General features: G+C 48.1%; 1 protein-coding gene across 1 annotated transcript in view; it reads left to right on the forward strand.

Annotated features, from left to right (window-relative positions):
* espn (espin) overlaps window positions 1–16,637 on the forward strand; it is a gene marked incomplete at both ends in the record, with an annotated part of 215,492 nt that overhangs the window by 132,927 nt on the left and 65,928 nt on the right. The window contains one exon of the mRNA XM_084333047.1: window positions 1,678–1,836. Within this exon, the coding sequence (XP_084189173.1) occupies window positions 1,678–1,836 (159 nt within the window). The remainder of the gene's footprint in view (window positions 1–1,677; window positions 1,837–16,637) is intronic.

The following is a 16,637-nucleotide window of genomic DNA, read 5'->3' on the forward strand; positions in this document are numbered from 1 at the left end:
GTTCCCAGAGCTGGTGCTGGAAGTAGCCAGAGAGCTCCATGTCTCGGTTCCTTCCCGTCTCTGTTAATATCAGGGAACATGTATAGTAAAAAAATATTTATTTATAAAAAGAATTACATGTTTTATTTGACATTTATAATAATAATAATAATAATAATAATAATAATAATAATAATAATAATAATAATAATAATAATAATAATAATAATAATAATAATAATAATAATAAATTGTATTTATAAGGCGCCTTTTAGGGCACTCAAGGTCGCCGTACAACAATTAAAAAGTTCATTTACAATCACAATAAAATGTACAATAAAATCAGACATACGCCTGCCTAAACAGGTGGATTTTAAATGGGATAATGGAGTCAATGTTCCTGATGTCGGGGGGGGGGGGGGGGGGGGGGGGCGGTTCCAGAGGCGAGAGGTAGAGCGGCTGAAGGCTCTTGACCTCATGGTGGACAGACGGGCTGGGGGGACGGTCAGGTTGATGGAGGAGGCAGACATGAGGGGCCGGGTGGGAATGTTGATGTGGAGGAGGTCGGACAGGTATGGAGGGGCGAGGTTATGGATGGCCTTGAATGTATGGAGGAGGATCTTGTAATCAATGCAGTGTTTGATGGGAAGCCAGTGGAGTTGGCGTAGAATGGGGGTGATGTGGATGACGACAGGGGTTCCGGTGATTATACGGGCAGCAGCGTTCTGGACCAGTTGGAGCTTATGGAGGAGTTTGTGGAGGAGACCAAAGAGAAGGGAGTTGCAGTAATCCAAGCGGGAAGTGACGAGGGAGTGGACCAGGATTGAGGCGCTGTTGGGAGTGAGTGAAGGGCGGAGGCGGTTGATGTTGCGAAGGTGGAAGTAGGCGGACCGGATGGTGTTGTTGATGTGGGAATGGAATGATAGGGTGCTGTCGAGGACGACACCCAGACTTTTAACCTGAGGGGAGGGGGAAACCAAGGAGTTGTCTATGGTGAGGGTGAAACTGGGGTGCTTGGTGAGTGAGGACTTGGAGCCAATGAGGACCTCTGTTTTATCACTGTTCAGTTTGAGAAAATTAGAAGTGAACCAGCATTTGATTTCCTGTAAACAGGCACAGAGGGAGGAGGGAGGGAGGAGGGAGGGAGGAGGGAGGGAGGGAGGGTGGAATGGGTTTGGAGGAAACGTAGAGCTGGGTGTCGTCCGTGTAAGGACAGAGCCCTGGGGAACACCGGAGGAGAGGGGGTATGGATGGGATGTGAATGATTTTAACTGTATGAACTGAGTACGGCAAGAGAGATATGAATGGAACCAGTCTAGGGATGTGTGAGATATTCCAATGGAGGCTAGTTGGTTAAGGAGGGTGGAGTGAGATATGGTGTCAAATGCGGCGCTCGGATCGAGGAGGATAAGGATGGATAATAGTTATGTACAATCAAATCAAGGTTGTGACATGCACATCGGTGTATTTATAATGAAACACAAGATATTTGTGCCCTAATGATATGGATCAACGCTCAATGAAGAAACCCAAGGGCCATCACAACCCAGCGTGCAGATGGATGGGCAGCAAGAGCCAGCAAATCACCAGGGTTATCAAGTGGGCACCCCCCTTCTGACCCTAGTTCCAGCGCCCCAGAACCACCCCCCTCCATGCTTAGCTCCCACTCTTCCTTGACGCGTCTCTTCTCTCTTGCAGCTGACCCCAGGAGAGAACTCGGACAGACTGCGGCGCGTCGACTCCAACAGGAAGTCGCGGAGCTTCAGTAAGCAGCCCAGTACTGGAGACTACTACAAGGCCCTGGGGAGCGACACAGCCCAGAACCCTGGAAGCAGAAGCATGCCGCCCAACGAGGAGGTACCAGACCGTAACCCCACCCACTGTATAAAACAACTTGTGTTTTGCATAAAAAATATTTGCATCTAATATTCCAGCCCGATCTTGCTTAAAATATGTAAATAAAGTACTAATCGACCACAGGAAAAAAAGGTACATATTGTACGTTATGTTATATAACTGTAACTGAGGGGTACAATTCCCTGACTGTATTACTAGATATGATACTTACTACCACTACCTTTGTACTTAATATTCGGCCACCCAGTACACGGCATAAATATATTATCATAAACACTCTCACGTAGATGAAACGGATCCAACACAAATGTACGAAGTCGAAACAGGTCTTTATTTCTACACAGCGATGGTGTGTAGAACAAGCACTTAATCACTTAATTACATTTATGAATTGAAATAGTATGCACTTTTATGGCAAAGAGTATTCGTCGGTATATCAATAGAGAATGTCCAATCTCTGAAGGCGCAGGTGATAAATATACGACCTGGAATAGTTAAGGAATAACAGCAATGATACTTTAATGATTATATACTAGATACACTAGAGGGGGTTAATCCGGTCGCTTGTAAGCCGACAGGAGTAGGAGGGGGGGGGGGGTAGAATCCGGCTGCCTCGTCCGGCCAAGGGTATCCCAGGTGAACCCACTGTAGTGCCGTTCAATGCGCCGGCGATCCTTGGACCACGGATGAAAGCAGGTGGACTCTTTGTGGGCCGGCTCTCTCCGGTCCACGGGGGAGAGACGTGAAGCGACCTCGTCTTGCAGAGCGTCTCCTCACCTTGCGTCCTCTCCAGGGGGGGGGGTTCCAACACACGGCAGTGTCGGGGGTCTTTATCCATGGAATAATCAAAGTATACAAAGCATAATCCGTGCCTGGGAAGGCGGGCTGTCGTCGGTAGAATAATCCGGTATACAGGTCCACTCGCTCGTCGGCTCTGGAGCTCCTCGGGTGCAGCTTCACATGGGGTCAACCACCCTGGGTAAGCAGCCAGTTCTCTGCCCGAAACGATGGGGTACTGACTACGGTAGTATTCTCACCGCACGAAGCACTATATATTAACAGACTATTATTAGCTTAATAGACTACGTCCAACTCGACGATATAGTGCCAAATATGACTATTCAAATATTAATATACACGATGTCTCAATACCGATGGTAGGCGAACTTGGCCTTACTCCCACACGTGGCGTCGCGGGGAGGCTTTACGTCTGTGACTCTATTGGAGGGTAAGAAACTGGACTGAAAAGGAAGTCCTACTTTAGTAGCGCAGTATATATACGCACTATGAACAAATAGTCCCATTAGTGGTGCGCTAGCCAGATTCCTACGCGGAACTAGGACTTGTTCGTACATGTGGAGCGGTACGTTTGAACTGGGTCTGAGGGGTATGGCAGCCTGGCACCAAGGTCTCGACCAATAGTAGAATGGAGACTATTATGGGATGTTCAGTAGGCTAGAATGGATATTCAATGCATATTGTACAAGGAATATACAAGGGATATCAGGGAATATTAGAGAATATACAAATACAATTAAATATATATATATAAATAAATATATATATTCGGTTTAATCTGGCCCTTCACAACAGCCACCCCCTGAATAGGTCCCAGACCTAATCAGTTAAACAGAGACAGATTAATCGCGTTGTCTATTTACACATAAGGGTTTGCTGTAGGGGTCAGTCAACTTCACAAAGTCATAGGGTTGTAGGGTCATGGTCATCATCGATTGTGTCTGGGAGTCGAGGCAGTTCTATGAGCCTCGCCACGGGACGGGTGTAAGTGCGACCCTGGACGAGCACTTCAGCTGCTCGGACCTTGCCGTCGGCACCGGTGATCACTTTGCTTACGCGGCCGGCCGGCCACATAGCTCTGGGCAGTGATTGATCAATAATCATGACGACTGTTCCTTCTGTCAAATTGTCTCTCTCCTTTACCCACTTCTGGCGGGTCTGTAGAGACGGTAGGTAGTGCAGTAGGAAACTGTTCCAAAACTTGTCGGCTAATACTTGGCTGTACCTCCACATTCGTCGGCCGTTCGCTTCTTCAGGCCGGTACATTGTCTGGGGTAATGCAGGATCTAGCCGCCCCATCAGGAGTGTGTTGGGGGTAACTGGGTCGATATCCGCCACATCACTGGAGACATATCCGAGGGGCTTCGAGTTAAGTACTCCCTCAATCTCCGTGAGGACTGTCATTAGGACTTCTTCCGCCACAGTCTGGGCCCCAAGTACTGCGTACAGGGCTGTCTTTATGGAGCGCACTTCTCGTTCCCAAGTGCCACCGAAGTGGGGTGCGTTTGGGGGGTTGAATTGGAAATCAACCTGTGCTGGAGCGAGGTGGGTCTTAAGTTCTGGGCCCATAGCTTGGAAGCTCTCTCTCAGCTCTCTTTCGCCGCCTTTGAAGTTTGTCCCATGATCGGACAATAGGGTAGACGGTCTTCCTTTCCGTGATGTGAATCTTCGGAAGGCCATAAGGAATGAGTCTGTGCTCATGGTCGGGAGAAGCTCGATGTGTATCGCTCTGGTGGTCATGCATTTGAATACAATACCCCACCGCTTCTCGGTTCCTCTTCCTTTCTTTATGTGCAGCGGGCCAAAGCAGTCCATACCCGTTGAGTGGAATGGCTTGTCACCGATTCGGAGGCGACATGGAGGAAGGTCAGCCATCCTTGGTATGCTGGGCTGCGCGCGCCACTTGCGGCAGTCTAGACATGTTCGCTGGAAGCGTCGTACCGCCTCTCTTCCTTGTAGGATCCAGTAACGACGTCTGATTTCCGCGAAGACTCTTTCTGCTCCTGCGTGATGTACATCCTCATCGTATTTCTTTATAATCAGCTCTGTGACCTTGTGTCGGCTGTTCAATACGATCGGGTATTTAATGTCATCCGGTAGATTGGGGGCTCTGCGTAGGCGACCACCCACTCTGATGAGGGTATGAGCGTCGCTCTCGGGGGCCAGGTGAATTAATCTGCTGTCGGATGGGACGGGCTTTCCTCCCTGTAGACAGGCCAATTCATCGGGGAACGAGTCTCTCTGGGCTCGCTGCAGTAGAAGCAATTCTGCTTCCTCGTAGTTAGCTGCTGACATATCAGCGGGGGACTTGCACTCCGGGTGGTACCGCAGGAATGTTCTTTGTTGTGCACTCTCTATGGACGTGCAATCGTCTATGTTAGGGTCGGTGGAGGCTACGGTGCTCAATCCACAGAACACAGACTTCTTATTTTCCACCTCCTCTGGACTTGCTTCCCTCGGGATAGGCATGGGCCACTGTCCTTCCGGGAGTCTTAGGAATGCGGGGCCGTCACTGTAGACATTGCGACGGGTGAGGTCATCCAGGGGCATCCCCCGGGTGATGACGTCAGCTGGGTTCTGTTTTGTATCAACGTAGCGCCACTCTGTTTCTCCGGTTAACTCTTCGGTTAAGTCTTGAATCTCGGTGACTCTGACTCCCACGAAGACTTTGTACTTGCATGAGTCCGATTTGATCCAGGCGAGTACCGTCGTGGAATCTGACCACAGGATTGTTCTAGACACCGGTATGGTGAGCTCACGTTGGATGAGCGTGGCTAGGTGCGCTCCGGCTAGGGCTGCGCAGAGCTCTAGACGTGGGATAGATTGTTGCTTGCGTGGGGCTATTCTCGAGCGGGCGAGGACAAATGCTGTGTAGATCTCTCCCCCCTGGTCTTGGGCCCGCAAGTAGGCTACTGATCCGTATGCGACCTCTGAGGCGTCACTGAAGACGTGTAAGTCCATTTTACATGTCTCTGGCCTCACCGTGGGTGGGAAGTAGCTTCGGCGCATATTAACGCCTGGGAGTGAGTGGAGCTCCATCTCCCACTCTCTCCAGGTGGATGCAAGGTGTGCGGGAATGGGGTCGTCCCAGCCCTGGTCCTTGTCCCACAATGCTCGTACAATCATTTTTGCCCTGGTGGTGTACGGTAGAATACATCCTAGCGGGTCATATTGTCGGGCGAGTGTTGTGTACACACTCCGTCTGGTGGTCGGCGCCGCCGCCGGCCTTCCCTGCTCCGTAGTCAGGGGCTTGTGTCTGTAGTGAAGCGAATCTGTTTTGAATCGCCACACCAATCCCAGGGTCATCTCCTGGGCTTCTCCCGGGATTGTAGCCATCCAGGTCTCGCTGCTGGCTGCCTTGTCCTCGGAGGAGAGGCTGCGCAGTACTTGCGGATCGCTGCTGGCCCACTGCCTGAGATCAAAGCCGCCTTTGATCAATGAGGCGCGGAGTTTAATCAGGAGAGCCTCGGCTTCTTCCTGGGTTGAAAGGCTTTGTAGACAGTTGTCTACGTAGAAGCTGTTCTTTACGCTGTGTCGGACCTCTTCGTCCGCTGCTGGGTCCTCTGCTACATGTTTCTGTAGTGCAAATGTCGCACAGCAGGGGCTGCACGTCGTTCCGAAGGGGAGGACTTCCCATTGGTAGATGGCTGGGTGCTCATCTCCTGGCTTCTCTCTCCATAGGAACCGTAACAGGGGCTTGTCCGCCTCTACTAATCTCACCTGCAGGAACATTCCTTTAATGTCCCCGCTGATGGCCACCTTTTCCTGGCGGAAGCGGAGTAGAACGCCGAGTAGGGAGGGGCCGAGTGTGGGACCGGGCAGTAACTCTTTATTCAGATTTTGGGATCCGATCTGGTAGCTGCAGTTAAATACTATGCAGTCTTTACCGTTGTGATGGACCTTGTGGTGGGGCACGTACCACGATTCAGTGGTCTGGTCAGCCTCTTTAATGTCCATCTTTGTGACGTGTCCCGCTGCGATGAGCTTCTCAATCTCAGCGCGGTATACACTCTCTTGGGCGGGGTTCTTGGCTAAGCGCCGCTCCGTGTTCAGCAGGTACCGTTCTGTGGCGTCTGTCTTGGCGTGGAAAGTAGGCATTCCTTCTCGCCGCAGGAGTGGCGTGGCGTATCTCAACACGCCGTTGACCGGGACTCTCTTGGTCCCTGTCTCGAGGAGGTGAATTGCGTAAATGTCATCTTTAGAGCGAATGTCTTTCTTTCCGTTCTTAAAGGGCATTTGTTCCAAGGTCCATAGCCGCTCTACGTGTTGCAGGAGTGCGGTTTCTCCCTCTGTGACTCGGGAGTGGAGACATCTAGTGGCTGTACTTCGGTTGAGAGATTTGGCGAGCGGGCCTTGGAGAGTCCATCCCAAACGGGTCTCGACTGCTGCAGGACAGCCTCGGGGTCCGGTATGAACCCGGTCTATCGGGACAATGAGGTCTGCATGGTCGGAGCCTATCAACAGGGTCGGCATAGCATTGTCTATGAGCGGGATCGGTAACTGGCGCAGATGTGCATATTTCTCCATCAGCTTGGCGACGGGGTATGTGTACCGCGACAGTCCTATTTCTTGGCTGGTGAAAGCGTCTGCAATCTGGTACCGTCGCTCAGGCTGGCCGCTTGCTGCGATAGAGAATGAGACATTCTCGCCCTTTATCGTCTTCAAATCTCGTCTTATTGTCCGAATTGTCATTTGGGTTTCGCTTCCCCGCAGCCCTAGCTGGGCCGCAGCGGAGGCGAGCAGCAGGGTCTTCTCTGACCCGTCATCGAGGACGGCGTAAGTGTCCAGGACTTTATTCTGGTAGCTTAGTGTCACACGCACTACTTTTAGGAGTACTCGGGCTCCACTGCTGCTGGCGGGATCGATGTACATGACGCTCGCTTTGCGGCTGGATGGTGCAGGTGAAGGGCGCCGTCTGTTACTGTCGTGAAGTATGTCCAGATGGGCTCCATCGCACTTGGTGCACCTTTTCTTTAAGCGGCATTCGGCTGCCATGTGTGAGCGCGCACAGCGAAAACAGCGCTTGTTGGACTTTATCCATTGACCTGCTTCCTCCGCGTTCAGCTTGGGGAAGGAGTCACATTGCGCTAGCCAGTGTTCTTTCTCACAGTAGGGGCACACTATCTTCCACTTCTCCGTTCTGGAGGGGGTACTGTGGCTCCTGCTGCTCGGTACTGACTCCGATTGGTGCATCACAGTCACCGATCTTCTTCCATCATTTAGTCGTCTGGTTCCTTCTCTGGAGCCAGGGGTGCTCCGTCCGAATGTATCTAGCCGTAGGCTGCTGACTTCTCTCGCCAGGAAGTCTGCTAGATCGAGGAGGTTCGGTTCGGGGCCATTCGGGTCTCTGTGGTCCCTCTGCCGCCTAAAGCGCTCCTGACGAGCGGGCGGCAGCTTCTCCAGGATCCTTTCCACATTTGAGTTGGCGTAAAGTTCATGCCTCCCCTTCTCTCTTTGCGCTCCCAACATCCCTACCAGGGACTGCACTCTGATGGACAGGTCGTCCAGTGCTCGATTGTCTATTGCTGGGGGTAAGCGGTCGATGTGTCGGATCTCCTGGATCACGTAATCCCATATGCGCCCATACCTCTGGTCCAATGCTACCAGCGCTGCTGTGTATGGGGTGGTGGAAGTCGCGTAGGCGAGCGCTATATTATGTGCGCGGGGTACCTTTAAGTGCTTCAGTAGGATGGCGTATTTGTGGCGTTCATCCAATACATCCACCAACATGGTCTCCAGACACATGCGGAGTTCTGTATACTGGGCCCGGTTCTCTTGGGTGAAGTCGGGTACCATAGGCGTGCCAATGTATGACGCTGACTGTGGATACATCGGCGAGCGTTGGGGGAGAGGCCTCCTAGGCGAGTCTCCTCCCGCTCCTTGGTATGGGCTGGTACCGGCAGTGTACCATGGCCCGCTTGTCCAGGTGCTGTTCCTCGGTGCGGGTCGTGCGTCGTGCTCACCCGGGTATAGAGTCGGGGGTCTGTAGCGCAGCTCCGCGGGAGTATAGCCTGGGCTGTACCGGGCCTCCTGGTCCGGTAGAGTACTGTGCTGTCTTCGGGCGTGGTTCTCCTCCTCTTCCTCTTCGTCTTCAGTTAGGTCATCCAGTGCTTGTAGTCTCTGGTTTAGCCTCTCCACAGGATATGCTGCTCCTTCCCGGTTGCTAGGTCTCGCTTGGACCGGTGGGGGGAGGTGGTCTGTGGGGGGTATAGACCTCGTCTGTTGGTCAAGTTCAGGGTTGTTTACTCGGCTAGGGGATGCCGCCCTGGAGGTGTGTCTAGACGAGTTCCTGGAGCCTCTGGCGGAGGGAGAGGGTGTTGTCCGTCTGATCAGCTGTTCTATTAGTTGCGACTGCTGTCTGTCGCGCGCTGCGTCCCGTTGAGCACCGGCTCGTTCTCGGGCCACATTCTCTTCCATCTGAATGCGTCTTATTTCTAGACGTATCTGCTCGTGTTCGCTTCGCTGCTGGATCTGCAGTCGGTCGCGTTCAGCAGCGGCGTTCAGGCTGATGAGGAAGGCCTGCTGTAGGGTCCTCTCTGCCTCGCTGGGAGAAGGCGGTTGTATAGGGGAGCCTTCCCTCGGGGTACTCCTTGCGGAGCCTTGGAGTTCTATCTCCACGGTGCTCTCCCCGTCTTCTTCCGTGCCGAGTTCTCTCTCGGTAGCGTTGTATTCCTCCCGGGACTCATCGGGGACTACTTCTTCAGTACTGGCGGGGTGTGAAGTCATGTCTGGTTCCCACTGGTCCCCACCGTGAACTTGGTCGGTTACATTAGAGCCCGTAGGGGCCTCTATGGTCGGGGTAGTCTGGGCGTTGGGGTTAGACATACTTTTACTTTCTAGTTTTACCGCGTTTACTGTTAGTAGAAGACTAGGTTGTTGACTGACAGCGTAAGCCTCTAAGTACTGAGGGAGCCGTCGTTCGCGCTGCGGGCGTTGGTTAGGAGGATCGTTTCGTGGAGTGTTCATCATAGGCCATTTCAATATTAATAACACTATATTAATATTACACTAATTACCCTCCGGCTCGAAGGACCAATTGTAACTGAGGGGTACAATTCCCTGACTGTATTACTAGATATGATACTTACTACCACTACCTTTGTACTTAATATTCGGCCACCCAGTACACGGCATAAATATATTATCATAAATAGGGGTGCACCGATATATCGGTCGGGTATCGGTATCGGCCGATAAGTGCCTTGTTGACTGCTATCGGCCTATCGGCCGATAAGCTCAAATGTGCCGATAGCAGTCGCCGATAACTAACCATCCATTTGTGTAGCGTCAAGACAAAAAAAAAATTCACTCGCGACCTACCTGCACAACGCCCGCCGTCCGCCCCACACACACACAAGCTACTGCATCAAAGTTACTATTTATGATTAACAAGGCATTCGTTTTGTGGCATTAACGTTATATAGTTAGTGTTACACGGACAATAACATCAGCATATTATTATTACCCATAGCAGCAAGGCATTACTCCGAGTCCGTTCATAGCCGGGAGGCAGACGACTAACGTTACTGGTGAAAATGTGATTTACGTTGGAATACTCCTTTGCCAACTTGCTGTACTTTGCTTGCAGGTCTGCAGCCATTATTACTGGATTAAGAATAGCCCCAACTTTAGCCAACGTAACGTTATGGCTAAACCTTTAACATTAGTTAACCCTAGCTTTCGGTTAGCTGTTCAATGCTAATGTAATAACACAACCAAGCGAATCCATCAGAGCTCCCCATCAACACCGCTCTGTCGGGAGGATGGCATTTAAGAAAGTATCTGCTGTTAAAATGACACAAACATTCGTTTTGTGGCATTAACGTTATTATAGTTGGTTACACGTTCAATTACATCAGCATAGTATTTACCCGAAGATAGCAAGCAAGCCGTGCATAGCTCGGTTACATTCCGTTGCTCATTCCGTACCCAACTACACATTCTGCAATCTGTTAATAAAGTTTTCAACCAGACAAATGTATAGAAAGGCTTTGTTTTATTATAACATTTGTTGCAGTAAAATCATTGTGTCTCGTTTGGCCATCCTGTGGAGCGCGCTGGTCGGCGGGCACTGCCGGGCAGCTAACTTATTAGCTTGTTGTGGTTCTGAGTTTGACTCGCATTCTCACAAGCAGATCAATGGCGGCATGCCCCGAAGTAGAAAAATGAATATTCGCTTGATGGTAAGCAGGAGGTGGGTGCTAGCGGTGTGGCGTAATTGGCCGAATCGACTGTCAATCAAAATGGTTCCATTGCATTGGTTGAAAGCTCTGGTTGAGAGAATAGTATCCCGCTGCAGGCCGCCAGAATGGTTCCATTGCATTGGTTGAAAGCTCTGGTTGAGAAAATAGTATCCCTCTGCAGGCCGCCAGACGATACTGGGAGAGGGATCAGTGATACCATAAACATATTTCTTGATGTTTCCTTTTTTAAGTAAGTAAAGAGGCCTACAAATACAAACACACATACAAATATACAGTAGTTTCATTAAAAAAATTAAAAAAAAATTAAAAAAAAAATTAAAAAAAATATTAAAAAAAATTAAAAATACTTATTTTTTGCCACAATTATCGGTATCGGTATCGGTATCGGCCGATTGTGTTAGTTGAACAATCGGTATCGGTATCGGTGGCCAATTTTCATATCGGTGCACCCCTAATCATAAACACTCTCACGTAGATGAAACGGATCCAACACAAATGTACGAAGTCGAAACAGGTCTTTATTTCTACACAGCGATGGTGTGTAGAACAAGCACTTAATCACTTAATTACATTTATGAATTGAAATAGTATGCACTTTTATGGCAAAGAATATTCGTCGGTATATCAATAGAGAATGTCCAATCTCTGAAGGCGCAGGTGGTAAATATACGACCTGGAATAGTTAAGGAATAACAGCAATGATACTTTAATGATTATATACTAGATACACTAGAGGGGGTTAATCCGGTCGCTTGTAAGCCGACAGGAGTAGGAGGGGGGGGGGGGGGTAGAATCCGGCTGCCTCGTCCGGCCAAGGGTATCCCAGGTGAACCCACTGTAGTGCCGTTCAATGCGCCGGCGATCCTTGGACCACGGATGAAAGCAGGTGGACTCTTTGTGGGCCGGCTCTCTCCGGTCCACGGGGGAGAGACGTGAAGCGACCTCGTCTTGCAGAGCGTCTCCTCACCTTGCGTCCTCTCCAGGGGGGGGGGTTCCAACACACGGCAGTGTCGGGGGTCTTTATCCATGGAATAATCAAAGTATACAAAGCATAATCCGTGCCTGGGAAGGCGGGCTGTCGTCGGTAGAATAATCCGGTATACAGGTCCACTCGCTCGTCGGCTCTGGGGCTCCTCGGGTGCAGCTTCACATGGGGTCAACCACCCTGGGTAAGCAGCCAGTTCTCTGCCCGAAACGATGGGGTACTGACTACGGTAGTATTCTCACCGCACGAAGCACTATATATTAACAGACTATTATTAGCTTAATAGACTACGTCCAACTCGACGATATAGTGCCAAATATGACTATTCAAATATTAATATACACGATGTCTCAATACCGATGGTAGGCGAACTTGGCCTTACTCCCACACGTGGCGTCGCGGGGAGGCTTTACGTCTGTGACTCTATTGGAGGGTAAGAAACTGGACTGAAAAGGAAGTCCTACTTTAGTAGCGCAGTATATATACGCACTATGAACAAATAGTCCCATTAGTGGTGCGGTAGCCAGATTCCTACGCGGAACTAGGACTTGTTCGTACATGTGGAGCGGTACGTTTGAACTGGGTCTGAGGGGTATGGCAGCCTGGCACCAAGGTCTCGACCAATAGTAGAATGGAGACTATTATGGGATGTTCAGTAGGCTAGAATGGATATTCAATGCATATTGTACAAGGAATATACAAGGGATATCAGGGAATATTAGAGAATATACAAATACAATTAAATATATATATATAAATAAATATATATATTCGGTTTAATCTGGCCCTTCACAACAATAACCATATTAAAAAGTTTGGTGTGTCCAGGGAGGCGATGCTCAGTTTTTATAGAGCCACTGTGGAGAGTGTCCTTACTTTCTCAATGACTGTGTGGTACGGAAACACCACCGTCCATGATAGGGGACATTTAGAACGAACTGTACGCACAGCGTCAAAAATCATCGGCTGTGAGCTCCCCTCTGTGGCCTCCATTTATGCCACACAAATCCGGCGGAAAGGGGAAAAGGTGATCAGGGACCCTTCTCACCCTGCTTACGACCTCTTTAACCCCCTTCCCTCTGGCAGAAGACTCCAAAGTCTCAGGTGCAGGACATCCCGTTTTAAAAACAGTACATATCCCGAGGCTGTCCGTCACCTGAACTCAAGTACAAATGTACAGGCACTTTGCACAACAAGGGCTAGCACCAGCCAACATGCACTTTAAGGCAATATGCACTTTAAAACTGGAACACTGAGCAATTTATCACCGCTTCTTTTCACCTGGCAGCGCGGATTCTCATCGAGAGGGCGTAGCGTGTGGGAGGACCACACTATCCCCCTCAAGTCCTATCCGCGCTTAGCAGGCGCCCCGACCGAACTGTAGGAGTCGCTGTTTACAACGACCCGGACCCACCCCGCCAGCTTCTCCCACCCTCTAATACAGCCAATTGTATTAGTGCAGACGGCCAGCCAAGCTGGTGACAACCCCGGAGCTGTGGGGTTCAGCTCCGGGGTTGGTGACGAACGCAATCTCCGCTCGGCCACCTAACCGCCTCTATATTGTATGTTTTTAACATTGTCTGTACTGTATGTGGCACCAAGACAAATCCCAATCAACAGTGTTGAAATAGCAATAAAGTTTCTATCTCTATCTATCTCTATCTATCTATCTCTATCTATCTCTATCTATCTCTATCTATCTATATATCTATCTATCTATCTATCTATCTATCTAAGTAGTAATATGTATACACAGTGGCGTTTTTATATGTAAAATGTTGGTGGGGCAATGATTTTCTCTGGCCTGGCGGTAGCTTTTTTGCTTTTTAGTGTAAAAAAAATACAATTTTTTTTTTTTTTTGCACTTTGTGAGGGATTAAATTAACTGCTATTATAGAGCTCAGCGCCACTGAAGGCCACACCAAAGCACACATAGACAACTTTTTATGGATTCTATGACAACCACATTATGACAACAACCCTTGTCTTTAACTCATTGACCGCTGGGGATTAGCCTTATCCTGTGGTAGCTACTGCCACACTGTAAACGATGGGAGTTAGTCACCTTGTTTGTAGAGCTAAATCTATATTTAAGATCGATTTTTCTCATAGCTACGAGTAATCGTTTACTCACGCCCATCCCTAATGGGTATTATGTTTCATCATGAATGCATGAAAGGGGGGGGGCTTGTCTTTTTATGGCTTTGATGCTTTGATGGCCAGTAACGGCATTCGTGTTGAACACTACAGAAGCCGATCAGCTGGATCGATATGAAAACATTGTTGGATCAAGCTGAAATTGATGACAGATAGTCCTTACCTCTGGTCAGAGAAGGATATTCCAATTGTCTGATCGCGATTTCCAGTATTGGTGTCCATCTGGTCCCGGGCATAATTTGGCACAATTTATGGATCGAGTCTGCCAGATGCGTTTCGAAGTGGTCGGCTGAAGCGATTCACTCGGCTCCGTCTAAATATAGCGCCCGGAGACATTTGAGTGTAACACAGGGTCTGGAACAGGGTTTACTGCACTCTCGATACTGCCACCTGGCAGGATTTGCCCAGTACTGCACCCTCTGGGTCCCAGTATGCCTTCTAACGGCAACATACAGGTCCGTGACATTGAATAGAATATTAAAATCGAGAAAGAAAAAAGGAAAAACCGCTCAACCGCTGGCGGCCAATAACAAGTATACTCGTTGTTGGCGCATATAAAGTGTTAAATCCTAGCCATATTTAAAAAAGATTTGCCAAAAAAAATACATACCTATGTAAATGGAAGATTGCTCCACTTCTACAAGGTCCATTTGCATGTTCTTGGTATCTAGGGACATCTATTGCTATCAGGGAATGTATTCCCAGTGTCAGAAAACAGTGTCTGTTACTAGGCTTGAGTAAAAAGGAGAATATCAATTTTCTTTTCTTTTCTTTTTTCATTTTTGACGGTGAATAACACCATGCTAACATTGACCAGACGTGAGAAATTGCCACTGAGCTCATTTGGCACCTTCTTGAGATCACGTGTAAATAAATAATAAATAAATAAAATCATACAGAAGTTATTTGCTTGCAGGAAGCTGGAATCGGCTGGGTACGGTAGTTTCAACGTTCATTGAGAGCTCTGGATGCCCTCTGCTCATAAGACTACAACTGTAGACGTTTCGCTAATTCAAAATGGCGGATATTAGCTAAATTATAAACACATTCCATAAACTAAAATCACTAATAACAATTTAACTTATTGGTAAACAAACGTATTGCTGAAAATATACACTATGACTGCTGTTGTGACAATGTGACATGGTTATGGCCTTTACTCTTGGATACATTTGAAAAATAAACACTACTAAATGTCATACAGTCTGGAGAGATTGATTTACGCACGATTTTAGCGCTTGAGTGCCAACGCTCTATTCAATGAGAGGGCGAGCACATTTGCGAACGCATAAACTATATCTTAAATTATGGCTATGTGTCTAATAAGCCCGTTGCTTATCAATGACTTGCTTGCAGTCAACATTGTCGAAAAGGATTGTTTTTTCATCGGTACATTTCCGTTTAATACCATTTTGAAAAATGCTCGTTTTTGGAAATTTACAGAAAAAAGGTGATTCTGCAGGAATCGCCCTTTACTGGAATACACAAAAACGTTGTAATTTTTCGGCCTATTTATGAATCGTTTTCAAATAAACGCTAGATTATCGATAGTATATATGTACTTATGCACGCTAGAGAAGCGGGCTGAAAAATCTATTATCTTATTTCCTGATCAGCACACACACACATACACACTTGGGGACACGTTGATATATCTGTGAAAAAAGCTCTGATTATTCCAAGACTGGTAAAATAGATTCCTTACCTCAGATCAGATGTTTCCAAGATTATTCCAATTCCTGATCGCCATTCCAAATATCGATCGCGTTTATTGATCCAACGCTGGGTGCTCGAACACATATTCCACGCTGTTCTGAGGGACCACAAAGACTGCAATCGGCTCCGATTACATGCCTGACAAGTAAAATGTGGATTCCGGATTTTCTTTTCCCCGTTTTCATTCAGTCCAATCCAAAGGGTGCATTACCATCCGGGAGACGATAGGGGGCGGTATTTTCCCTGTTCGAGCTCAGAGAGAGTCCCAGTGGTAACGTGAGGCTAGATTGATGAAAAATGTATGGAAATCGCTAATAAAAAGAAAAGATTAATAATGAGATTTCTCATCGTTCGCACTGAACGGTTGGCATGAAATAACGAGAATTCTCGTCGTTGGCACTCAAAGTGTTAAGAGGTTCCCTAGCCATATTTTCAAAAAATTTGGCTAAAAGTTCATATCCAAGTAGATGGAAGATTTTCTACAAGGACCATTTGCATGTTCTTGGTATCTAGGGACATCTATGGACCTCAGGGAATGTATTGTCAGAAATATTGTGTCTGTTACTATGCTTGAGTAAATTGTAATGAACCAAAGGAGAATATAAATATATATATATATTTTTTTTCATCTTTGACAGTGAATAACACCATGCTGACAATGACCAAAAGCTAAAATATGCCACTGAGCTCAATCGGCTACTTCTTGAGATCAAGTATAGTAAATTATCTAAGCAAATGAACAATGGGTAGATAATTTACATGGGTTTTTGTAGATACAGTACAGAATTTGCCAGGCCTATAAATAGGGTCAAGTGAGGCATCATTTGAAAGGCCTCTGTCTCCTGTTGCACTGTTAAATCTCGATTTAGTACCACCAGGCGCCCGGCAGCCCGGCAGCAAAGCCCGTGAATAAAATCTACTGTAAGTACAGTTACTTTTGT

Source organism: Notolepis coatsorum (genome assembly GCF_963971535.1).
Source record: "Notolepis coatsorum genome assembly, chromosome: 17".
Taxonomy (NCBI): domain Eukaryota; kingdom Metazoa; phylum Chordata; class Actinopteri; order Aulopiformes; family Paralepididae; genus Notolepis; species Notolepis coatsorum.